General features: G+C 54.4%; 8 protein-coding genes across 8 annotated transcripts; 3 read left to right on the top strand and 5 right to left on the bottom strand.

Annotated features, from left to right (window-relative positions):
* Positions 1-164: 164 nt before the first annotated feature.
* On the bottom strand, positions 165-837 carry F5Z01DRAFT_294228 (uncharacterized protein). The gene is made up of 3 exons (XM_046258833.1): positions 639-837; positions 381-580; positions 165-319 (listed from the first exon to the last, which is right to left on the bottom strand). Exons 1-3 carry the CDS (start codon positions 724-726, stop codon positions 224-226), a joined length of 384 nt encoding a protein of 127 aa, XP_046115041.1. The 5' UTR covers positions 727-837; the 3' UTR covers positions 165-223.
* Positions 838-1,229, bottom strand: F5Z01DRAFT_294225 (uncharacterized protein). Its single transcript, XM_046258832.1, has one exon. The coding sequence runs from the start codon at positions 1,162-1,164 to the stop codon at positions 949-951; it is 216 nt and encodes a 71-aa protein (XP_046115040.1). The 5' UTR covers positions 1,165-1,229; the 3' UTR covers positions 838-948.
* A 2,131-nt stretch (positions 1,230-3,360) lies between these two features.
* F5Z01DRAFT_293956 (mitochondrial ATP synthase protein 9) lies at positions 3,361-4,339 on the top strand. Its single transcript, XM_046258830.1, has 3 exons — positions 3,361-3,554; positions 3,671-4,005; positions 4,059-4,339. Exons 1-3 carry the CDS (start codon positions 3,449-3,451, stop codon positions 4,062-4,064), a joined length of 447 nt encoding a protein of 148 aa, XP_046115039.1. The 5' UTR covers positions 3,361-3,448; the 3' UTR covers positions 4,065-4,339.
* A 2,301-nt stretch (positions 4,340-6,640) lies between these two features.
* Positions 6,641-9,310, bottom strand: F5Z01DRAFT_753007 (exonuclease). The gene is made up of 2 exons (XM_046267084.1): positions 8,096-9,310; positions 6,641-8,044 (listed from the first exon to the last, which is right to left on the bottom strand). The coding sequence occupies exons 1-2, from the start codon at positions 9,181-9,183 to the stop codon at positions 6,679-6,681; spliced, it is 2,454 nt and encodes an 817-aa protein (XP_046115038.1). The 5' UTR covers positions 9,184-9,310; the 3' UTR covers positions 6,641-6,678.
* A 1,125-nt stretch (positions 9,311-10,435) lies between these two features.
* F5Z01DRAFT_692565 (glycosyltransferase family 20 protein) lies at positions 10,436-12,281 on the top strand (the record flags this gene model as incomplete). Its single annotated transcript, XM_046266189.1, has 2 exons — positions 10,436-10,742; positions 10,796-12,281. The coding sequence occupies 2 exons, from the start codon at positions 10,436-10,438 to the stop codon at positions 12,070-12,072; spliced, it is 1,584 nt and encodes a 527-aa protein (XP_046115037.1). The 3' UTR covers positions 12,073-12,281.
* F5Z01DRAFT_294082 (VID27 cytoplasmic protein-domain-containing protein) lies at positions 12,240-15,184 on the bottom strand. The gene is made up of 2 exons (XM_046258831.1): positions 15,054-15,184; positions 12,240-14,838 (listed from the first exon to the last, which is right to left on the bottom strand). Exons 1-2 carry the CDS (start codon positions 15,070-15,072, stop codon positions 12,407-12,409), a joined length of 2,451 nt encoding a protein of 816 aa, XP_046115036.1. The 5' UTR covers positions 15,073-15,184; the 3' UTR covers positions 12,240-12,406.
* A 434-nt stretch (positions 15,185-15,618) lies between these two features.
* F5Z01DRAFT_664021 (Prenylcysteine lyase-domain-containing protein) lies at positions 15,619-17,579 on the top strand. The gene is made up of 3 exons (XM_046264069.1): positions 15,619-15,943; positions 15,993-16,519; positions 16,575-17,579. The coding sequence occupies exons 1-3, from the start codon at positions 15,847-15,849 to the stop codon at positions 17,544-17,546; spliced, it is 1,596 nt and encodes a 531-aa protein (XP_046115035.1). The 5' UTR covers positions 15,619-15,846; the 3' UTR covers positions 17,547-17,579.
* Positions 17,580-17,883: 304 nt separating this feature from the next.
* On the bottom strand, positions 17,884-20,829 carry F5Z01DRAFT_628176 (frequency clock protein; the record flags this gene model as incomplete). Its single annotated transcript, XM_046261580.1, has 1 exon — positions 17,884-20,829. One exon carries the CDS (start codon positions 20,827-20,829, stop codon positions 17,884-17,886), a length of 2,946 nt encoding a protein of 981 aa, XP_046115034.1.
* Positions 20,830-22,377: the final 1,548 nt, after the last annotated feature.

Below are 22,377 nucleotides of genomic sequence, written 5' to 3'. Positions count from 1 at the left end.
TGAGAAGCATGCCTATAATGTTCAGTAACACCCACTTCTGGTACATACGACCATACCTAGTGGAAAATACGGGATCCCGTCCGCTCTCCCATAGTCAAGCCGCTAAGGGGCTGATTAGTAGTTGGGTCGGTGACGACCAGCGAATACCGGCTGTTGTATGTTTTGCTGTATGTTTTTTTGCTGTTATTTCTTTTTGCTGTCCGAGTGGACGGGAAGCCCTGTTCTAAGCTTCTGGATATACTTCCTCGAGCTCCTGGAGATACGCATCCCGATCCAAAGTATCAGGCCAGCTATGCTTCCGCAATGTTTGACTCACAACCTAGTTACGTCGCAGACATTAGTATTAGAGCGTTATCAGAACTCGCAAAGACATGACATACGCTTCCGACGTCCCATGTGTACGGCTGGATTGTTCTGTTCCACGATTTCTTCCCCTTTGGACAAGAGACCATCTTCAATGCTTTGATTTCGTTGTAGATTTCGTCGAAGTAGTCTTGAATATCGCGTGGAACAGACCCCACTAGCCAAGGCTCATCTCTTGGTGGCTCTACGTAACTTTGTCCTATCGGATGTATGATACCTGGGATAACTATCAGCTCTCTGGTGGTATATATGTGACATGGGCCACATCACCGAACCTTTCGCAGTGTCGATTATCCACCATGTTGCAAATTGGTCTCGTGTCAATGAAATGAATCCAGCAGGCCAGTCTTCACAACGAGGCATCAGCAGTCTGTCGGACAGCCCTTGTCCTTGGCACTCTTCTGCGACCAAAGATCGGAACGGCCAGGTATCGCGCAGATAGCTAAGATGCCGGGTCTCAAAGTATGCTTCATCTTTGTCGTCACCGTCGAGCTGTTTTATATAAGGTAGGTGTCGTAGGAGGTCGATTACCTCCTCGGAGCGACCTAAAGCACGGAGAACATCAACAGCAAGCTGCTCGTCGCTCTAGCCTTCCTCTGGAGGGTATCGAACTTCTGCGGGATCAAAGTAGGCTGCTTTCAACAAAAGCTCGTAATGTCGCTTGATACAATGAACTACCACATCCCGATCATAGGCCATTCTTAACGTTGCGGACAAATTGCAGGTCGTAAGGATCGTGGCGGACTGCCCCAAATTTATTGCGCGGACAGTAGAGGGTACAGTTTGTTCAACGGGCTCCATGGTGAAGTTGCCGCGGAGATAGCTGCTGCAGCAGTGGTAAGAGGTCTAGGAAGGGTCGTGATGGCTTCACTTGTTTGTCAACACGTCGCGAGGGGGAACAACGTCGCGTCACGTGCACGCGTGGGAGATGCGACGTCAGCCACGTGGCAGATATCACGTGACTTTTACTACTGGGCTTGCTCAATGTCGTTGTTGCGTGAACAATGTCTGCAAATCCCTAAGCGTCTCATATAAATAGTTCGATTGAACACAAATGAATCGTATTGATTATTGAAGCTACGCTGAACCTCAAATAGCTTATGCGTGGCATGTTTCGTTTGTCAGTTTGGCAAGCACAAAATACATCTAGGCTTTGCTGGAACTCACATGAGCAAGTCCAAAATATGAGCAAGTCCAAAATATGAGCAAGTCCAAAATAAACCTACTAATATTGCACCTCGACACGTAGTAAAACGAAGCGTTCTTGTGCCCTTTTTTTCAATACAATCATTGAAACAATACCACAGTACTTTATGGACTTAAAATCAGACGCAGAGTATCTTGTTGGATACTAACATATAGCGTCTAGGGTAAGCAGGCCAAGCAATGACGCGAGTCGATAAACTCCCCACTAACACAACTAATTCGCGTCTTGACTCGGTCAGGAATGCAACCATCATCGAGTCGGTGCACGACGAAATCCGAAAAGAAAACCAGAATGCACTCTAATTACAGTGACGCAGTACTCAACTGCCACTACGATTGAACCACAGTCATCAACGATGATTATGATGCCAAACATGCTCAGCGCGAAATTCTGTCGCCATCTCGGACCGGCCCACGCTCATTTCCCGACTGGGTCGCTGGCTGCACTGACAGGGTCCGCTGATTGGCTTCAGCAAGGGAGATCCGTCCCGGTAAAGTTTCGCGCCAGAAAACTGAAAAGGAAAAGAGGATCTGGCGTCAGCGTTCCTCAATCTTCCGATCCAGAAAAAAATTGCGACTCCAGGCGCCTACGGTTGAAGCCTCTCGTCAAAGCTCACGGCATGCTTCAACACTTTGGCAAAGCAATGTGGCTGGAAATTCGTAGGTCTGCAATAATGGGAGAACCGTCAGAGCGGTGATGACGCCTTGAACCAGGGGCACGGGATATGCAGGCGGCGACATTGGCGTGCGACGTGCCCGATCTGACGTCGCATTCCTTTCTCCCGGGAGCGATAGCCTGTGGTGTCCTCACCGTGGCATCGCGCACCATTTCAGGATGGCTAGAAATCGCCATCAAGAGGACAAACTCTCCCCAAATCCACCTTCTGTTCGACAAGCGGACTGTGGCCCTTTTATACCCATATTCCCAAGCGTCCTCATGCCATCTTTCTCAAGGGAATGCCTTAGCAGCTGAGCATCGCGAAATTGGCACTCATGATCCACCCACGTGCCAATTCCGCTGCTTGATTCGTTCCCAGCCAGAATTAAAGCCGCCAAGTGGGGGTACTCTCGTGGGGGCCTCCCGGCAGCTGCTAAGCATGTTCCTTCTTTGCGTCCTGAGGCTCAAAACACAACCGACTTCATGCCTTAGACAGACAGCCAGCCGGAAATGATGGGAAAAATTTTCCTGGCCTGGCGGACAGCCGACAGCCCCCTTTTGCGCGCAACTGCAGCCCTGTCAAACGGCAGCGCCTTGCCTTGCATTCCCGTCATCGGCAACTCTCGCATTTGGCTGGTCATTTTGGTTGGCATCATGTTGGCAGCCCGTCTGGCAAACATGGCCTTCCGTCGTGGCCCTTCTTCGCTGCAGCACTTGACTGAGGCCTTTTCAAATATTCACCGCCCATGACTCCATCACGACCCGTAGCGTTTCCACTAATTTCATGATTCATGATCCACTGCTCCTGACGGAAGCAAATCATGCCCTGGCATTGATTCTGAAAAGTCCACCCGGCTTCCCCCGACAGGCTGCGTCGGTCGACCAAGTGTCCACCCTTGGGTCGACATTGGCACAGACCTTGGCTCCCACGCACGCGGTACGCCCTGACGTCCGCGTCTCACCACCAAGAAGCAAAGTCCCTCGTAACCACTTCGCATCTCGTCCTGAGGCATCAGACAGCTTCGCTTCGTCTGTTGCCCCGTAGCCCGTGGCCGGCGCCCCTAGCCAAAGTGGGACCCCCAGCTTGCTGACTTTTCCCTCTCGTCTTTCCTCCTCTTCCAAGTTTGCTTCCCTCTTCCTTTGCTTGAGCTTTATCCATCCACCTCCAACAAATCCCAACTCTATCCCTCACCAACCACCAACACCCTCACAACCATCACAATGGCCGCCCTCCGTGTCTCCGCCTCCCGCATCGCCGGCCAGATGGCCACCAAGGCCGCTCGCCCTGCCATGCGTGCCCCCGTTGCCGCCTCCAAGCGCACCATCAGTGAGTAAAATCTTTTCCGGGCCGCAGCCACGCAGGCATTGAGCTCGACCGCGACCTCGAGCGCCTCTGCGACCACGCCAATTGCTCCGACCGGTAGCTGACGACCTCGCCACTAGGCACTGCTTCCCCCATGCAGGCCCTCAAGCGCCAGCAGGCTTCCAACGTCCTGAACGCCACCAAGCGCAACGCTTTCGGCGTCCAGAAGCGTGCCTACTCCTCTGAGATCGCTCAGGCCATGGTTGAGGTCTCCAAGAACTTGGGTATGGGCTCTGCCGCCATCGGTCTGACTGGTGCTGGTATCGGTATCGGTCTCGTCTTCGCCGCTCTCCTGAACGGTGTTGCCCGCAACCCTGCTCTCCGTGGCCAGCTCTTTTCCTACGCCATTCTGGGTTTCGCTTTCGTTGAGGCCATTGGTCTTTTCGATCTCATGGTTGCCCTCATGGCCAAGTTCGTAAGTGTTAAATCGCGCATCACCGACCGGCCGCAGCTCCTAACCGTGACCAGACCTAAGTTATCTCTCCACCGCCGGCTGGCAACGCTCGTACCGATCGACCGAGCTCGAGTTGAGACGGAGCCCGTTGGGCTCGATGCATTTCGCGGAGTTTTATGTCCAGCCACTTCCACCGCGTGTGCTGTGTCATCATCATGATAGAAGGGGACCTGCTTTGTACTTGATGGGATAGACTCTGGGGGAGGTACCCCGTAGATGGAGTGTCGTCTTGGGGTGATAGAGTTGGGAAAGCGACTGTTTTCCCCAGGGACCACTTGTAAAATAAAAAGACTCAACCAACTCGTATTACCCGAGTGAAGAGCTTTCTTTTGTCACAATTGAATAATCAACACACTGTGTCTCTCAATTGCATTCATTTCGTGCTTGTTCTGGTGATTGGTCTTGCACAGCTACCCGAAGTGAGCCGAATTGAGGCATTTCACGATGCCGCATATGCTTGACGCTCCTGCTGATTGTGAGGTTGGGGCACCTTCGGGCGGCAGAACTGGCTGCCTGCGACCGCGGTACCTGCAATTCGCCCAGAGACCTCCAAATGTACCGAACACTTCATGCCTGCCATTCGAGGCAGCAAGCTGGCTCAATTCGGCAATGGCGCGCAGTTCGTGGCATCAACTGAGGCCAAGAGTCGACAGCCCCCCCCACACGGTGCCAAAGTGGTCATGCCCTTATCGCGGAGCCACTTTCTGAAGCCATGTGGAGACCAATGATGCTGCTTGTCTGGGCACACGAGGTGGATCGTTGGATGAGTGGCTTTCCAGATCGGCCACAGATATGAGAGGCCGTTTAGTATGTAAAGACACGGACGTTAGGCTTTTGCTGCGCATCCTGACAAGCAAGTTCGCTTGTGAACTGACGATGATGCTCCGGACTCGTGCTTCGACTGGCTGTCCTAGCCTGGCTGTCTTGAAATGAGGCCTCGCGATATTTTCGACGGCTCCACCTAGCCACCATGACCACCCAAGGGACCAGAGGATCGTTCACGACAAGGATGGTTTGAGCCCCGCTGGAGGTCATGGGACAACCAAGTCGAGGGGTTGGGTGTGGGTAGACCGCCACGAAGACGAAACTCGGTAGCCATGGCACTTTTCGAAGCGGTCCGCATCAACTCGCCCATGGCAAAACCAAGCTCGACACTTCGAAGCAGTGTGTCGCGAAGGGATGAGACCATCGCGAATGCTCGGAGAGCAAACCCAAGGCGCATTGGTCTCATGCTATGCCGGTTCCCAATTATGGTCGAAAATGCGCCAATGTTTGAGGAGCACTGCCTGGACGACACCTGAACTCTGTGGTAATTCCTTGGCCTTCACGAGGCCTTTTGGAATGTCGTGTTCGGATACCTGGAAGCCGCACGTCGCTGCGCACCAAACACGACTTGGAGGGAGAAGTCAGAGCAATGACCGGGACCTCATTCGTAGCCAGTCGAGCGGTGTTAACCGGCAGTGCTTGACTCCGGCCTTTTCAGGATTCTGGACATGGTCGGTAGTCGTGTTGCATCGTTTCATGGCGGAGGTCGCTGATTGTGCGGGCGATGAGTAAGAAGTCGACTTACAGCAAGACAATGAGCAGCCGCCGGCATTCGACATTATTGGGATTCGACGAAAGGCATCGCTGGCGGACTCAGACGAGCCTTGAGACAACGAAGACCAGCTGGAGGTTCACTGCTCGTGTGTGCAGGCGTGGGCTGCTGCTACGCAGGCGTCGAAAGGTCAAGTGATATTTCACCATGCTGTCGATCAGGAGTTCATGCCATGGTCTCTGTAGATTGATCTGCTAATCATTAGCTTGGGCGGATTTGCCATTGTTCTTGACTCACCTTTGGGCGACGGGGCTCACCGAGCTACCCACCGAATCCACAATCAACGACATCGTCGACCCACTCTCGGTCTGTCAACACACAACGCTCCAGGCGACGCGATGTGGCATTGTCGTACGGCGAACACAGCAATTGATGAGGGATCAAGGGAATCGATGAAGGGGGCAGAACGAGATGAAGGTGTTGTGGCCCCCCTCACCTTCCCCTCACGCGGACGAGTGGCTGGTCACATGACCACATCTGCACGAGAGATGGCGAGAACAGAGGCGACAATGTTGGCCGCCGTCAAGTGTGTTGGGGATACGCAGAAGAGCCGTAAACCGTGACCGCAAGCAAAGAGAGCTGTAGGTAGTGAAGGAGGACGGGAGTGGCTCGGACTTGTGCCTGGCGCGGAGGAGTATTTGAGGAAGAGTCAGCGTAGCGCTGCACGGCCCGGGGTAACGTGTGAGAGGGAGGGTGGCAATGCACGCTGGACGGCTGGCTCGGTTCCAGCCCCCCATGGGGTAATACGGCGGCAAAGCAGTAGGGTCACATTGCTTGCAGGATGTTGAGTGCGTACGTACGTGGCCATTGTTTCTCGTGTGTCCCACCAGGCACAACGCGTTCGGCAGGGATGAGCTGCACTCGACTTTCGAGTACAGATCGCGATGAGTGAACCACACGTCTCGTGAACAGCTATCTCTCTGCCAGTATTTGGTGTAATGGAGGAATGGCTAGCCCTGATGCCATGGCTTTTCAACACGAACCGTGAATAATGGAAAGGTAACGCAATTAAGACATGGTGATTGATCTCCAGCTGGCTATTTTCTAAATGTAGCGCTCCTCTCACCCTTGATCGGAGGCGCCTTTCTCGCGCCCTTCACACCCTCCTCCACCGACTTGACGTACGGGTCAAAGACCTTTTGCTTCTTCTGCTTCTTCCCCTTGGCCGCCTCAGCCTCCTTGGCGGCATCGCGGTCCGCATTGATGACACTGGCTGCTTGACTGTAGTCAAACGGCACCGCGGAGAAGGACTTCTTCTCGTCGTCGCGTTTCCGCTGGATCTTCTCCTTCTGGCGCTGTTGGCGCTCTGCCTTTTTGCGCCTCTTTTCCTCAATGGCGGCCTGCCTTTCCTCGTGATCCTCAGCTACCTGGTACTTGTCCTTCTTCTTCTTCTTCTTCGGGATCGGCTTAACGTCCACCTCAAGTACGCCATCTCCGGGTTCTTTCTCCCCTTCAGATTCCTGCTCGGCTTCCCCTGAGCTCTCCTCGTCGCTCGTGGAGTCTGAATCTTCAGTTTCCACCTTGCGCCTCTTGCCGCGCTTGAGCGTGAACTCATCGTCTTCCTCTTGCTCAAGTGGAAGCTCTGGCGCCGGCTCATCGTCGTCCCGAGACGCTGTATCGCCAGCATGTGTGTCAATTGCTGGAGTTGCAGATGCCTCGCCATTGGCGGCGCCTTGGACGAATTTTTGCCACGGGAAAGGCACGGTCTCGTCGGCCCTCTCGTCCTTCCGTGTCTCTTCCCACCGCGAGCTAATTGGCATGGTGCCAAATAGCTGGGATTTGGGGAGACTCCGGATCGCCACCTCACCATCAACAACCGGCAGATTGCTACTGGACTTGGCAACTCGAGGTACCCCGTGCTTGCTCAACGACTCTGGCTCCAAAGAAGTAAGAAATTGTAGCAAGCTTGGGCCACCCTCAGCTTTCACCTTCTTCACTGTCTGCCAGATTTCACTCAGATTTCGCTTCGCTATGGGTGGACTGGGTGGCAGTAAGCTGTGCAGCGCCTTCTGGTCTGGTGGACATGTCCGAGCGATCTGAGTCAGTGTAGTCGTACTCATGATGTAGTTGGGGTTCTCGTCTTCTCGTCGCGCGGCTGTGTCTCTCCACTTCCAAAGCGCGCGGAAGACAGCGAATTGATCGGCGTTCAGAGCCAAGTGCCCGTTCTTGAGCACATAGTTGTACCAGCCCCTGGTTCCTTCGCCAGTCTTCTCATCAAAGTCGAGATGTTCGTGGCGGTACAGAGAGACTTCCTTGGAAGCATCCACAGCTTGCTGAATGAGGTCGGTCTCGGGGTTGCTTCGATCTGACGCATCGATGAGCTGGTTGCGAACCTCGTCGTAGATATATAGCAGATAGTGGGTATCTGAGCGGGCATAGTACATCATCTCTGATGGGATCGGTCTGACCTGTTAGCTGAGAAGCTCAGAAAAGATTACGAACTATTGGGCTTACCGCATGCGCCAGTCCGCAAGTTGGTATTGCTTGTCGGCAGTGAAACCTGCAAATTTCGAGAGGAGGAATGCAAGGCCACGGCCGGGGTACTGCAGGAGCTTGCAAGCAAAGTAGGTGTCGAAGAGACCATTGACGTAAAGACCCAGGTCCCTCTGCAGCCAGATCATGTCCATGTGCGCACCGTGAAAGACCTTGACAACGCCTGGATCGGTAAAGACTTCGTTGAGTACCTCGAGCTTGTGGCGCCATGGCTGCAAAGTGTCGATGATAAAGTCGCGCTCACGCGTGCTGATCTGCATCAAGCAGACGAGGCCGGTGTACGTTCGGAAATCATGGTGCTCCAAGTCGACTGCGATTTCCTCCGCCTCCTTGAGGTGTTCCAGCATCTCCAGCACGCCCTCGTAGGTGTCAATGTACGTGACATCCGACTCCTCCATCGGTCTAAACTTGATGGGCTCTGCTTTTTCGAACACCCGGTTCGGATAGTCGTTTTGGGTGATTTCGGCTTCGTAAGGGTGCTTGTACTGGGTCGAACCGCTGGGTGTGGTGAACGTGACAAGGCTCTTCTTAAGAGGCAATACCGCGTGGTGCTTCTTGGTGATGATGGGCTTCCAGGGGCCGTCCGGAGAGTTCTCGGGCTGAAGCTCAAATGTGGTCTGAGGCTTCATGATGTTGGCGTTGCGCACCACCTTGGGCGTGGCTTTCTGCTTCTTCGCATCCGCGCCATTCTCGGCGCCCGGAGGATCCTTGCGTTTGATCAAGCCAGTGTACTCGTCCAGCGCAGTATCGGCCTTCTCCAAGACCGTGTCGACGACATCCACCACACCACGCCAGTTCATATCAATGTCCTCCGCATCTTCGAGTGTCGGCGCCGTCAGTCCGCAGACATCAGCCGCAGATTTGAGTAGCCGTGTCGTGAGATCGCGCAGGCGGGCCGATTGATCGTCGAGGCATTGTGCAACGGTAGGATTGACTGTTCGCTGGAACGTGAGGTCTTCGGCGGCGATGCGATTCGTCGTCTTGACAGTCGAAACAAGAGACTTTTGCACACTCTCTTGGAGTGTCGTGAAGTCCTGCGAGGGCTCCATCTTGGGGACGAAGAAGTTTCTCAATGAGTTGATGAGTACGGCGACCTCTTGGATGAGCGAAACGACTGGTCACCGTCTCAGCGTTTGTTGAAAGGCAGGCACTCGGGCGCGCGCGCGTGGCTGCTGTCGTTTGACTTTTCGCAACAATGGCAGAAAATGTCTGGTATCGGCTTTGTGATAACGGCTATCGATAAGCCGCTGCGTGGCAGCGCCATCCACTTCAGCTGCAGCTCCTGGTGGCCGTTGAGCTGCTGCCCTTGCATGAATGTTCAATCCGTTGCGACTCGCAACTTGACATCATTACAGCTTTTGGACAATCTGTTGAAGCATGACGAACAGTGTCTCTCAGATTCGATCTCATGGCGCTTCCATCTTCCCTGTCAGGGCTCTGAAGTGAGCTACGCACCTCCAAAGACGGTGATTGGCTCCTACTAGCCTCTGGGTTATGCTGTCCAACCGTTTCAACATGTGCCGTTACTGACGTAGTTGCAACTATGGGAGCCTGCACTCACGCCAGCACGGTCCTCAATACCAGGCTTCTCCTCGAAGACGGCTGGATTAGACATCCGTGCAAAGGCAAGGTGCTGTGCAATCATTACGACCCTCTATAATAACTTCAGTCCAGCTTGACAGGTAGAGCGGACCTTCGCTCCGGAAAAAATGGAGCAATGCGGGTGGTTTGCACCGTGACGCCTCGCGGGAGCTCTGTTTCTCTTATCAAATTTGCATGAAATCGAGATGCCGACCTGACCGCTGCCGACACAAAATCCCCATATTCAACTACTGATACATTAAAAACTCGATCAACACCTTTTCCCAATTGCCTGCCTGTGACGTGGCGCTGTCTGCTGCCATGATTTACTCCGACTGAAATAAGACCCCTGTAACTCTGCCCCTCCGTGCCTTAACAACCTTTCCCTTAGAAGTCCGCGGAACCTGTTAGTGCCCCTCCTCGTCGGATTGTGACCCGAATCGAACACGGTCGAGACAGACTGGAGCTACATCAGCGAAGGTTCCCTCAACAAAGACCTCCGGCGCTCGACCTGTCCGTCTTTTCTCTGCGGATATTGCAAGTCAAGTCAGAAGGCTACATGTCCTCGTTATCACAGAGTCCTTAAATACACCCTCCTCAGGGCCCAGACTGCCCCTCACAGAGCACATTCAGCACACGACGTCATCACGACCACCTTCACCGACAGCGAACCATCAGTCCGAACCGATCGAACAAGAACGCTTGTCCCTCACAGCCAAGATGCCTTCTGTGGAATCTGACGCACAGGCCGCTTCCGGTCGCCTGTTGCTTCTGTCCAACCGACTGCCCATCACCATCAAGCGAAGCGAGGATGGCGCCTATTCCTTCTCCATGTCGTCGGGAGGCCTGGTCACTGGTCTCAGCGGTCTTAGCAAAACGACGAGCTTCCAGTGGTATGGCTGGCCGGGACTCGAAGTGCCTGCGGACGAAGTCGATGGAATGAAGCAGCGTCTTAAGGACGAGTATGGCGCGCATCCCGTCTTTATCGACGACGAGACCGCCGACAGACACTACAACGGCTTTTCAAGTATGATTTCTGTGGTACTAGAGACAATAAAACACCCACTGACACGGATACAGACTCAATTCTCTGGCCGCTTTTCCACTACCACCCCGGTGAGATCACCTTCGACGAGCCCGCCTGGGCCGCCTACCAAGAAGTCAACCGGCTCTTCGCCAAGGCTGTCATCAACGACGTCCAGGATGGCGACCTGATCTGGGTGCACGACTACCACCTGATGCTTCTCCCCCAGATGCTCCGCGAAGAGCTTGGCGAATCCAAGAAGAACGTCCGCATCGGCTTTTTCCTCCACACCCCATTCCCATCATCCGAGATCTACCGTATTCTACCGGTCCGAGAATCCCTCCTCATGGGCCTCCTCGATTGCGACCTGATTGGATTCCACACCTACGACTACGCCCGCCACTTTCTCTCCAGCTGTTCGCGCATCCTCGGCGCGCCGACGACTCCCAACGGTATTGACTGGAAAGGCAAATTTGTCACCGTTGGCGCGTTCCCGATCGGCATCGATCCCGAGAAGTTCGTCGAAGGGCTCGAGAAACCCACTGTCAAGGACCGTATCGCTGTACTGAAACGCAAATTCGAGGGCGTCAAGATTATCGTCGGCGTCGATCGCCTCGACTACATCAAAGGTGTCCCCCAGAAGCTCCACGCCCTCGAAGTATTCCTTACCGAGCACCCCGAATGGGTCGGCAAGGTTGTCCTCGTCCAGGTCGCTGTGCCCTCGCGTCAAGATGTCGAGGAGTATCAAAACCTCCGCGCTGTCGTCAATGAGCTCGTCGGCCGCATCAATGGAAAGTTTGGCACGGTCGAGTTCATGCCCATTCACTTCCTGCACCAGTCTGTCTCTTTCGACGAACTCACTGCCCTGTACGCAGTCTCCGACGTTTGTCTTGTCTCCTCGACCCGCGACGGCATGAACCTTGTTTCTTATGAATACATTGCCACGCAGCGCCAGAACCACGGCGTCATGATCCTGTCCGAGTTCACAGGCGCCGCCCAGTCCCTGAATGGGTCCCTCATTATCAACCCTTGGAACACGGAGGAAATGGCCAATGCCATCCACGATGCCGTCACCATGAGCCCCGAGCAGCGCCAAGTCAACTTCAAGAAGCTCGAGCGCTACGTATTCAAGTACACTTCAGCTTGGTGGGGGGCGAGCTTTGTCGCAGAGATGACGCGACTGAGCAAAGAGGATACACGGAGCAAGACGCTGCGCAATGTGCACGGTGCTCTGGTAACTGGGGGTCTGAAGCCAGACCAGGCAGCAAATGCGCCGAAACAAGTACGGATAGATGGCGAAGGCGTCACATCTGAATCGACCGTGGCGAAGTAGGTGCTTGTTGTTTTGCGAATGGCTTTGCGAGAAAAAACCAGCGTGAGAGGCCATGTAGTAATGAAGATTTGGCTGCAGGCCATGACAACTGAAGGAAACTACGCAGATACGTACGCCGAATATCACGGCGAAGTCGGAGTCTAGGTTTAGCGGCTGGATTGAATTCTATTTGTTAACAAACAACGGTTGAGGGGGCCAACTACCGAGTGAACAGCTTGGCTGTGCAAAATGTAGAACAGTTTCGTTTCTCGTAAGAGCTACTAGACACAGGTATCTAAGAAAATATGGATGTACTTCGCCCGCCCCAACTCCCGAAATAGATAACCCCCCCTGATCAGTACGGCGAGTCCACAATGTCGTCTCTGCCCAGCTTGTACCGTCCGCTGTTGGCGCCTCCAATCCTCCCCGAAGACTTCCTACCTCCGCTCAGACGAGCATTGCCCATGATGCTCTCACGGGTTGGCTTCTTGAAACTCTGCTTTGCAACCATGTTGACCTCGTTGGGCAGAGCGACAATGACATTCTTGTCACTGCCAAACTTGAAGTCATCTGCTTTGACCTCGTCTTCGTATCGCTTGATCTTGTAGGCCCCCTTCATGCCACGCAGAACACGCTTGAGACTCCATTCCACAATGTACGGACCCGTTGCCGTGATGATTGACGTCTCGGCGGCACCGTCGATGCCGGTATTGAACTTTGCAGGTGTGAAGGATATCGGCTTGCCCGTTTCGTGGAAAAATTGGGCAACGTGCTCTGCAGTCAGTGCGAGACGGCGAGGCTTGGGCTTCTGATCGGCGGCGAAGCCTTTCTCAAAGCCAAGTTTGCCCTCGTTCTTGCCATCCTTCTGTTGTGCATCGATAAGCAAGATGTAGTTCTTGGTGGTGCCTAGAATCCATCTTCCGTCGGCCGAGACATCCATGCCGACAATTGGGTCGCCCAGTGCGGGTAGGGATGTCTTGGCGCGCATTCCAAGCTTGTCAAACAGTCGAATATCACCCTTGTTGCTCGCCACGGCAATGTAACCCTTCTGCGTGGTAGCAAGGGCAGAGAAGTCGTTCTTGGTGGCGTATTGCTTGAGGTCCGATTGCACCAACTTGTTGCCCTGTACACGAGGGTCAACACGGAAGAGTGCGTTGTTTGAGACACCCAGGAACGTTTGCTCGGCGGTCATCTGTGCGAACTTGTTCTCGGGACCAAAGCTGACAACACCAATGTCATCGTGGACGTTCCACTCATCGACAACCTTTCCTGCCTCAAGATCCATGCGGTAGAGCTTGTTGGGGTTGGTGTCGCTTTGGAAGACAAGGTCCCTGTCTTCGGAGTGAAGCATAACCTTGGAGGGGTTGCCCATCTTCTTGCCTGTCGTTGGATGCTCCAGTTTCGAAATGTTTGTAGAAAACTCGAGCTTGTTGTCAGGATTGTGCCTGAACACACCAATCTTGTTTCCGCGGACCACAAAAGATCGATCGTGCTTGTAACCAACGGCCAGCTGTGAGTTCATGTCGGCATCCTTGCCTTGGACATCGACATCGTCGAACTCCTCGTCTGGGTCGTATTCTTCACCGCGGAAAAGGCCCTGGTCCTCCTCCTCATCTTCGTCATCGTATTCGGGTTCCTCTTCTTGCTCTTCTCCAGCAGGCGGGGCATCTTCCATTGTCAAGTCATTGAATGCGTCAAGGACATATTCTCGTTCCTTGTCCTGTATCTTCTGCCACTTGGTCTCATTCAGCTGCTCCCAAATAGCTTGCATCAGACCTTCTTGAAACTTTTCGAGGAGGTTCTGATTTTGGAACCTAAGCAACCACGATCGCGCGGTGCCGTCCGGGCTGAAGTGGTTGAATACAAAGGAGAGCATCTCAAAGTCGAAGACTGGGTTCATGTCGGCCTGTACAGTAGTACTGACCCACACCCTGTCCTTGCCCTTGATCTGAAGCCAATACTGCCACTTGCCGACTTCGGTGACAGTGGCAATAACAGAGTCCTCTACCAGTGCGAAGTGGCCAGGTGCCGGATCGAACACATGTAGCTCTGCAGGCAGCGCCGCGTATAGTTCCAACGCCTCGGGGGCCTCGGGAGGCTCAGCGGGTGAGAAGACATCAGGCTCGTTGGGTTCTTGGACTGGAGTCTGCTGTCGCTTCACTCCAATATTGGCGTTATTGTTGGACGACACCATGTTGTCCAAGGAATCGTCAATAGATCGAGTGAGATCTGATAGGTCGGGGCCGTAGAGAGGACTGGCAGGCGGGATCGGAGGATCCTCGTCGAATGCAAACTCTTCTAGATCCTCCTCGGTAGCTGTCGCGCGAGGAACCTGGTATTCCGCCTCGTACTGGCAGCGCTGTGCTTCGAAGAGGAAGGTCTTGGCGTCTGTCTGCGTCACCTTATCACCACAGATGAACTCGTAGAGGTCTCCCTCATCGCCGTCGGGAACCTTCCAAGCGATCAGCGCTCGACCCTCAGCTGCCACGCCCGTTCGAAGATGGAGCTGGCCGTTGAGCTGAAAGCTGGTTTCCTCGGTATGCTCGTCTGTCTCCTCCTCCAGCTCTGGGTCTTCCTCGTCGTACGCGCGCTGGACAACAAGTGTGTATTCGAATGGTCGGGTCTCTTTGCGGACGTAGACGGCAGCGTCGGTGAAGATTTGTTGGGATGCTCCCTTGGGCGAGAGTGGCGGCCGGACCAGATAAAACTGGCCGTTCGGAATCTGGCAGATGATCTCCTCTTCGGTCTCTTGAGCTTTGAGCGCGGGTTGGGAAGAGCCAAACAAGACTGAAGGTTAGGAATGTCAGCGTTTGTATAAGAGAAGTAAGGTAAGGTAGTAGAAAGGCGGCCACGGCTGGAGCCAATCGTCGCATCACAAAGATGAACAAAGGGCAACGGCGACCGCTGGTGCGGGGCAAGCGAGGGGCAGATAAACGAGAAAGTGCAGGCAGAGGCAAGGATCGCTCAGTGATTTTCGACTAGCGGAGAGGTTTCACACTTACGAGCGCGAAGGGAGTTCATCTTGGCAATGCGAGCGGATCACCCGCAGTGTGTATGAAAGGTTGAATCGACGGTTGGGGTGGATGTTGGTCGGAGAAGTAAACAAAGCTGAAGGGCTGGGCGCGTTGCTAGATTGCCGACCCACTCAAAATCTCATGGCAGGTGAAGAAGAGGGATGTAAGGAAGGGAACTTTGACGGTCTTTAGATCAAAGTCCAGAAGTCGGCACATAGACGATACAAAGCACTAAGCCTGTGTCACCTGAGAGCCTCCCGTCGACACGAAACCTCTTTGGTCAATTTGGTGCGTCATAGGCCTCTTGAAGGGTGTCTGAGTACAAGCTTGCTTGGTGATGGGTGGTGTGGCCATCGATTCCTCCAGGCAAAGGTGGAGGGGTAGGTGTTGCGCTCGCGGCAGCCTGGATTGCATTAGGCAGCAGGTGTGGCTGGGGAGCGCCACAATTGTCTAAGTGATGCTGTGACAGGAGTCAAGCGGAACCACAGTGCCCTGATGGATTAGGAATAAATCGAAAGGCTTCCCTGAATGGAGTATTCTCTGTGTCTTGCGCGTGGTCAAACAAAACGAGCCCAAACACTTGTGTGCAGGCCGGCATGGAACTTGTCACCATGGGTATCACGTGACGCGTCCTTCCCCTGCTTCTCGGGAATGGCCAACAGCGAGTGTCAGTGCTCACCTCGTCCATCATTTCCTTCTCTGAAATTTGTTCGTCCATCTCAGACAGATTTGCCGTCGAACGGGAACTGCATCTCTTTTTTGCACTTTGCGTAGAATCGCCATGAAGTTTCCATGGCTGGAGTTGGCCTTGACAGGCTTCGGCGCTACAGCAGGCGAGGCTGAGGTGGACGATAATGTTCACAACATTGCCATCATAGGTAACACTGCCGTCGTCAAATCTTCCAGAAATTGCTTTGACAGTCGAAGGTGCTGGTGCAGCTGGCTCATCAACAGCCTATCATCTCAGTCGGTTCGCTCAGACGCTACCGTCAAACGCGCCCGCCCTTAACGTCACTATCTTTGAGAAGACAGACCGCATTGGTGGACGTTCTTTGACCGCCCCAGCGCCATCAGGGCAGCCGATCGAGCTTGGAGCTAGTATATTCATCACAAAGAACGAGATTCTACTCAATGCAACGCGCGACTTCGACCTTGCCCTGGGGGGCCTGCGCGAGGGCTCTCCCGGTGATATCACTGCCATTTGGGATGGCCAGGAATTCGTCTATCAGACTACCGACGGGGAGAGCTGGTGGTGGGATGTCGGCAAGATGTTATGGAGATACGGCATGAGCCCATACAGGGCTGTGAATCTCGTCAAAGACACTGTGGGCAGATTCCTTGAACTATACAAGGAGGATAACTTCCCCTTTAGGTCATTAACGGCAAAGGTCTACGAGCTTGGCCTTGTCAAGCAGACGGGTATCACAGGCGCAGAATTGCTGAAGCAGAACAACGTAAGGCACTGGGTTCCGTGCAGCGAGCGACGCACGGAGGACTGACAAGAAGCAGATTGACGAGAAGTTTGCAAGGCACATCATACAAGCAGCCACACGCGTCAACTATGCCTCGAACTTGGCATTCATTCATGGCGTGGAGGCGATGGTGTCGTTTGCCACCGAGGGTGCTGTATCTGTCGAGGGCGGTAACTGGCAGATCTTCGACAAGATGGTCCAAAGCAGCGGCGCTACTCTTCACCGAAATACATCCGTGGCATCCATCAGCAGGCCAAAGCAGGATGGGAAGTACTTCGTCTCGACAAAGGTAGATGGCTCAGCATCCACAGCCGAAGCCTATGGCATCGGCTTTGACGAGGTCGTCATCGCCACGCCCTGGCAGTTCAGCCAAATCACTACCGACGCGTCGGTCCTAAGGCACAAGATCGAGGAGGTTCCATACACAAAACTTCACGTCACGCTCTTCACCTCACCATTCAGACTCCACCCTCAGTTTTTCGGGCTTGCTCCCGGTGCAAAGGCTCCCAGTAACGTGTACACCACTCTTGGCGAGGACGAAACGCCCGCCAGTGGCGCTGATGGCGTAGGCCGCACCGGGTTCTACAGCATCAGCACCCTACGAACGACCAACAATCCTACCACTGGGCGTCTGGAGTTTGTCTACAAGATCTTTTCCGCCGAAGCCATCTCCCCAGCGTTCCTGAGCTCGGTGCTGGGTACCGCGGTGCCTGACAGCTTTACGGGTGACAAGTCACCGATTAGCTGGTATCATCCCGTGTGGTTCCACTCCTATCCCATTGAGCTGCCGCGGGTCACATTTCAAGATCCGGTGGTTGGCGATGGTGTATGGTACACAGGTGGCATGGAGAGCTTCATTTCGACGATGGAGACGAGTGCCTTGATGGGGATGAATGTGGCAAAGCTGATTGTCGATGAGGTTGGGAGCTCTGCACAGAAGGGCGGCGAGGACAAGGTCGCAAAGAATACATATGGCAAGGGCGCGGACGGTCCTGGCGATGAGTTGTGATATAGCGAATTTGTGATGCTTTTAGTAGCGATAATTTCATTGATCTTTCATTAAGAAATCATTCCGTACGATGTGGTCAAGTATGCGCGAGCATTCACAAACAACACAGGGGAGCGCCACAGCAAGAAGTACGTATCGTAACAGCAGAGCGAAAAATGGTATCATTCCAATGACCCAGAAATGCATCCTCCAACAACGGCAGACATTTCAAAAGGCTGCAAAGGGGATATCATGACGAAAACCAACAAACGCCAGGCAAAAATGCATGCCTCTTTTGTAACCACCACCACGCCATCGCTATGCTTGAAAAATGAATCAGAGCAACAAAACCCAGACACTAGGAACTCATATCATCATCGCTGCCCACACTGCCAGGTCCACCGACCGTAGCGGCGGAACTGCGGTCAGTGCGCCCTGTAGCCTCGAGGCTGCTCTGCCTCCGACGCTCCATCAAGTCGACAGGCGACACCTTTGCCGGGCCCACGTACATTCCTTCAGTATCCGGCTCATTCTCCGGATCCTCTCCATCCTCGTCGCCGCTCGTGAGGTCAACGCCGTCGGGGTACCCGTCGGATTGGTGAATGTCAGCACGGCGACTGGTCACCTCGGAGGACTCCAGCTCGTCATCCCCATAGGAGGAGGTCATGTCGTCGGCATCGCTTGACCCGTCGCTGCTGAACGGAGGGAAGAATATCGCTGGTGGTGGCAAGCGCACTGGAGCGAGTCGCTTGATGCGTCCAGATGTGTACTCGATTTCCATCGTGCGCGCCTCCTTGCGGGACGAGGTCGCGGTGATGGCGGCGGGGGACGAGGTACTCATGGACGCCAGGCGGCCGATGATGCTGTCCGTCGTCTCCTCCGTTCTCGACATGCCGGTTTTGGTCTTGGAAAGTTCCTCCTTGGGTCGCTTGGTCGTGACGACCACCATGAAGTGATCCTCGGGCATAACGCCGCCCAGCCCACAGGGCTCAAGGGGGTGGACTTCGAGAAATTGCTGGTCGTTCGTCCAGGCAAGGTCAATGTCGACGTCGAGCTCATCCCCGGATTCGTTGCCCGAATCAGGCGTCAGAGCGGGAACGCCATCGTCAATATCCATCTTGGACATGGGGTCTGCACAAGGTGCCTTCTCCGTCAGTGGGCGGTAGGGCAGTGACGAGCCAGAAGCTGTGCGCAGCACTTCGGGGCGAGCCTTATTGTCGTTATCCTGAGCCTGTCCGTTCGACATCATGTAGGTCATAGGCGAGGCACTGCCGGCATCGCCAGAGAGATCCGTACAGAATGGAGCGCCACTGTAGTAGATGATGGCGCCATCGTGACGGCGTTTCCGGCGGTTGTTGCCGGTACCACCAGATCCACTCTGGCCCCAGCCCGACTCATCCATGTTGCTGTCCTCGATTGGTCCAAACGAGGAGAGGGTTTCATCCGGGGATGTCTGGCCGCCAGATGACTGGCGGTGGACAAAGATGGGTTTGTAGTGAAAGCTGTCTGACGAGGCAACCTGGGCGCCGGCTTTCGACCTGCTGTTGGAGCTCCCGGACTGAAACTCGTCGCCGGTCGATTGGCCAGTCTTCTGGCGCTTGCGAGACACGTCTTTGTTGCTGTCTGTCTCCCCATTCTCTAGGCTTTTCCCATTGCCCTCCTCCGAACTGTCGCTGCTGAACTTGGTACCATCGGAACCGCCTTTCCAGCGGATCTTGCGACCATCTGGCGACAGTTGGAACTTGGTGCTGACGCCAGTGATTGCAGAGCGAACAAAGTCAGGAGTTACATTGATCATGTGCAGCTGAGCGAGACTGGTAAGAAGATTCAAGTACACCCATCCATCCGCGTCAGGGTGGATGTCGGATTCGTCAGAGGACCGTTTGATGAGCTCCGGTGGCAACAAGCCGAGATGCTTGATATAATCCATGTTCTCAGACGGGATTTGAACACGGTCGGGGTCGAGGTCGTGTAGGCGTGTAGGTCTCTGCTCAGGCGGTGGTGGGTCGGATGGCGATGTGTTGTTACCACTTCCGTTGCCATTCGACTCGGACTGGTCGCCTCCTGAATGTGACGTCGACGTGTTGTCTCTGGAGCGACTCGTCTTTTGGTTGCCGCCTCTCTCGTCGGTGGCCAATATCCTCGCCTCGCGGCTGGCTTCGTTGGCGTTGGCGAATGCGGGAATGGAAGCATTAGCCAACTGAGGTGGCTGGTGGACGAGAGGTCTGGACTGATGCTGCTGACCCTCTGAGACCACAGATTGTAGCATGGGGTTGACATCTGGCTGCGCGCTCTTGGCCTCCCTACGGTTACGCCCGCTGATTTTGCCAGTGAAGAGCTGTTCCAAACGACGGACAACGAGTTTCTTCTTTTCCTTGTCGGTCATCATGACATGGCGGGGGTATAGTCCCTCGGGGATGTCACGAAGGTAGCTCTCCACCTTCTGCTCAGATGACTTGACACGCGAATTCATCGACTGGTGTCGTCCCGCTGACTGTCCTGACGAGTTTGCCCCAGTCGACATGGATGCGTATGCAGAGTCGACTGGACGGTTGTTGGAACCAGAGGACGACGAGGCATGTTTGCTCATGGACCCGGAATTCGAGTACATGCGATCTCGGTAGTCCTTGGCCTTCTGGACCTTTCTCGACGAAGAAGCCGCATCTACCGAACTGCCCAGGCTGGCTGTGAAATCTCGCAATGTCGATTCCAGCTCGCGCTTCTTCCTCTGTGGTAGCCCGTGATATTTGATCTCAAAGAGCTTATCCTTGCGCAGCATATCGGGCCCTTTCTGCTTATACCGTTTCAATTCGTCCTTCAGCTTCTGGATCTCGACGGTCAAGTCGTCGATCACGCTCCTGTATTCGTCGGCACTCGAGCTTTGGGCGGCAGCGAGACGAGCCGGGGCAACCATGTGCTGGGGGTGGGGGATTCGTTCCTCGTTCGATGAATCGGTCTCGCGCTGGAAAAAGGGCGGGTCAACGTCCATGGCATGACTGTCGAACGTGGCTGTAGGGTTTTTATTGGACTGATCGAACCATTTGTTCGGATCGCTTTGTCCTGTGGCAAAGCTGTCGCCTGAAGAGTTCCTGCGGGAGGATGAGGTGGTGTTGGATGACTTCTGGCCAGCTGTCTGCTGGCCTTTTTTGGAAGCAGCGCGCTGTGTCGCATCTCGCGCGATCCGGTGATGCTTGAGCGTAACTGAATTGCCAGGCGATGTCCTTCGTGGAAGAGGGTGGCCTTGGCTCGAGAGTTGTGGTGGAGGAGGATCCAGTCCCTCAGAGGGTTTCTCTATATGGGACATCGTGGCATGTGTGGAAATGGATTGATATTCTGATTCCGCGTGTGGTCGACTGGAGGGAATCATAAGAAAAGAAGAGTGCCCTCGGGGAAACCAAATGGTGCACTCAAGTGCCCATGACCCCAGCGCAGAGGGTCCGTGGGTAGATGGGCGACCCTTGCTCGTGACGTATGGAGTGGGGCAGTAGAGCACAGATAGGTGTATATCCTTCTCACCTGCATAAATACGTTAATTCTTGCTGGAAATTCTTGCATGTAACGGATGTATGTAGGAAACGGAACGCCATCAACAGAGGCTCGGGCTTTGTGATTGGCGGAGGCCGGCAATGGCATCGATCGATCGGGGTGTCATCGCTATATGACGGAGGGCTTCCCACTGAAAGGTCGCACTCACCTGATAAAACGAGTCGAGATCTTGATGACTATCCGGCGACGGTTGTCAATTCCTTGTCGCTTAGGATCGTCCCAGACAGACGTATTGCTGTAACGATGCGACTATCACGCGTCTGGTAGCAATTGAATTACACCTGGGTCTGATCTCGATTCCCGTGCTGGCGACTGCTTGGCAGATGGTCTGGTCTGAGGATCTAATGGAAGCACGTCCAATCCGTGTCACCAATCTTTTAGTGGTGCCAAACGGCTGTCGCGACCTTGATTCCTCGTAGCGTTGGCGTGGTAGTGATATAGATCGGTCGTGTCTGGCTGACCGTGTCGATATCGCCTTCTTTCTCGACCCTTTCGCGCAAAGCCTTCTGTTCGTACTGTTGCTTGTTGAATGGTCCGCACTGGCAAATTCTGGCGACCCGAGCTGCGATGATCGGTCGATGTGACAGGGCAGGGCCCGCGAGGACGGCGTAAGGGCCTATTGGGCGCTCCGTAACCTACTGCGTGATGCAGGCGGATCTCCTTTCGAGCTCGTTCTCGTCCAATTTCGGTGGACCTGGCGCAGTGAGGCTACACGGGGTTGGCGATGGTGAGGCGTCCCGGGATTTAGAGGTTGTCAAAGGTTGGGTTGGCCGGATAGCGGAACCAGCAAGTGTGGTTCGAACTTCGAAGTCGTAGATGTGTGATTCTCGTATGCTTGTGTGGGCGACTAGAGGTGTAGTATGCGACGAGGGCCGTGTTTTCAGCCTGTTCGTGTGCCAGGCCGCACAAACCTGCAATGCCTGACTGACACCGAACTCAAGTACCGTTACCTTCCGATGCCCCAGCATCAGTCGAGATCCCGCTGTCACCGCGACATCCACGGTGATCAGGGCCATCCCAGCCACTCATTTTCCAACCTGGCGGGCAGCTGTAGACCCGCTTGTTCCAGGCCTGAAGCGCAGAACCGATCTTTGGCTTAGCGGAGGTAGCGAGTACTTTGGAATCAGTCACCCTAATCCCTGCACCACAGGCCCACATGGGGCCACGAAAGCATTTGGTGGTCGACGAAAACTGGGAATGCCCTCTCTTTCCGAAGCCTTTGTCGCCTCGCCCCTTGATGCAATTTTGCCTTATGCGACATTCATTTTCCGATAGCTTGGAGATGCGTATTTCGGTGGCAAAATAC

Source organism: Emericellopsis atlantica, assembly GCF_019669845.1.
Source record: "Emericellopsis atlantica unplaced genomic scaffold F5Z01scaffold_29, whole genome shotgun sequence".
Lineage (NCBI taxonomy): Eukaryota > Fungi > Ascomycota > Sordariomycetes > Hypocreales > Bionectriaceae > Emericellopsis > Emericellopsis atlantica.
This window is presented reverse-complemented; position numbering and strand designations above follow the sequence as displayed.

Bases quoted from the DNA above. Each gene is read 5' to 3' on its own strand.
- F5Z01DRAFT_294228 (XM_046258833.1), bottom strand. From the start codon at position 726: ATGCCTCGTTGTGAAGACTGGCCTGCTGGATTCATTTCATTGACACGA. The intron at 581-638 runs GTTCGGTGATGT...TAGTTATCCCAG, and splicing joins GATAATCGACACTGCGAAAG to GTATCATACATCCGATAGGA. The intron at 320-380 runs GTATGTCATGTC...CGACGTAACTAG, and splicing joins ACACATGGGACGTCGGAAGC to GTTGTGAGTCAAACATTGCG.
- F5Z01DRAFT_294225 (XM_046258832.1), bottom strand. From the start codon at position 1,164: ATGGAGCCCGTTGAACAAACTGTACCCTCTACTGTCCGCGCAATAAAT.
- F5Z01DRAFT_293956 (XM_046258830.1), top strand. From the start codon at position 3,449: ATGGCCGCCCTCCGTGTCTCCGCCTCCCGCATCGCCGGCCAGATGGCC. The intron at 3,555-3,670 runs GTGAGTAAAATC...CCTCGCCACTAG, and splicing joins CGCCTCCAAGCGCACCATCA to GCACTGCTTCCCCCATGCAG.
- F5Z01DRAFT_753007 (XM_046267084.1), bottom strand. From the start codon at position 9,183: ATGGAGCCCTCGCAGGACTTCACGACACTCCAAGAGAGTGTGCAAAAG. The intron at 8,045-8,095 runs GTAAGCCCAATA...CTAACAGGTCAG, and splicing joins CTTGCGGACTGGCGCATGCG to ACCGATCCCATCAGAGATGA.
- F5Z01DRAFT_664021 (XM_046264069.1), top strand. From the start codon at position 15,847: ATGAAGTTTCCATGGCTGGAGTTGGCCTTGACAGGCTTCGGCGCTACA. The intron at 15,944-15,992 runs GTAACACTGCCG...TGACAGTCGAAG, and splicing joins TCACAACATTGCCATCATAG to GTGCTGGTGCAGCTGGCTCA. The intron at 16,520-16,574 runs GTAAGGCACTGG...GACAAGAAGCAG, and splicing joins AATTGCTGAAGCAGAACAAC to ATTGACGAGAAGTTTGCAAG.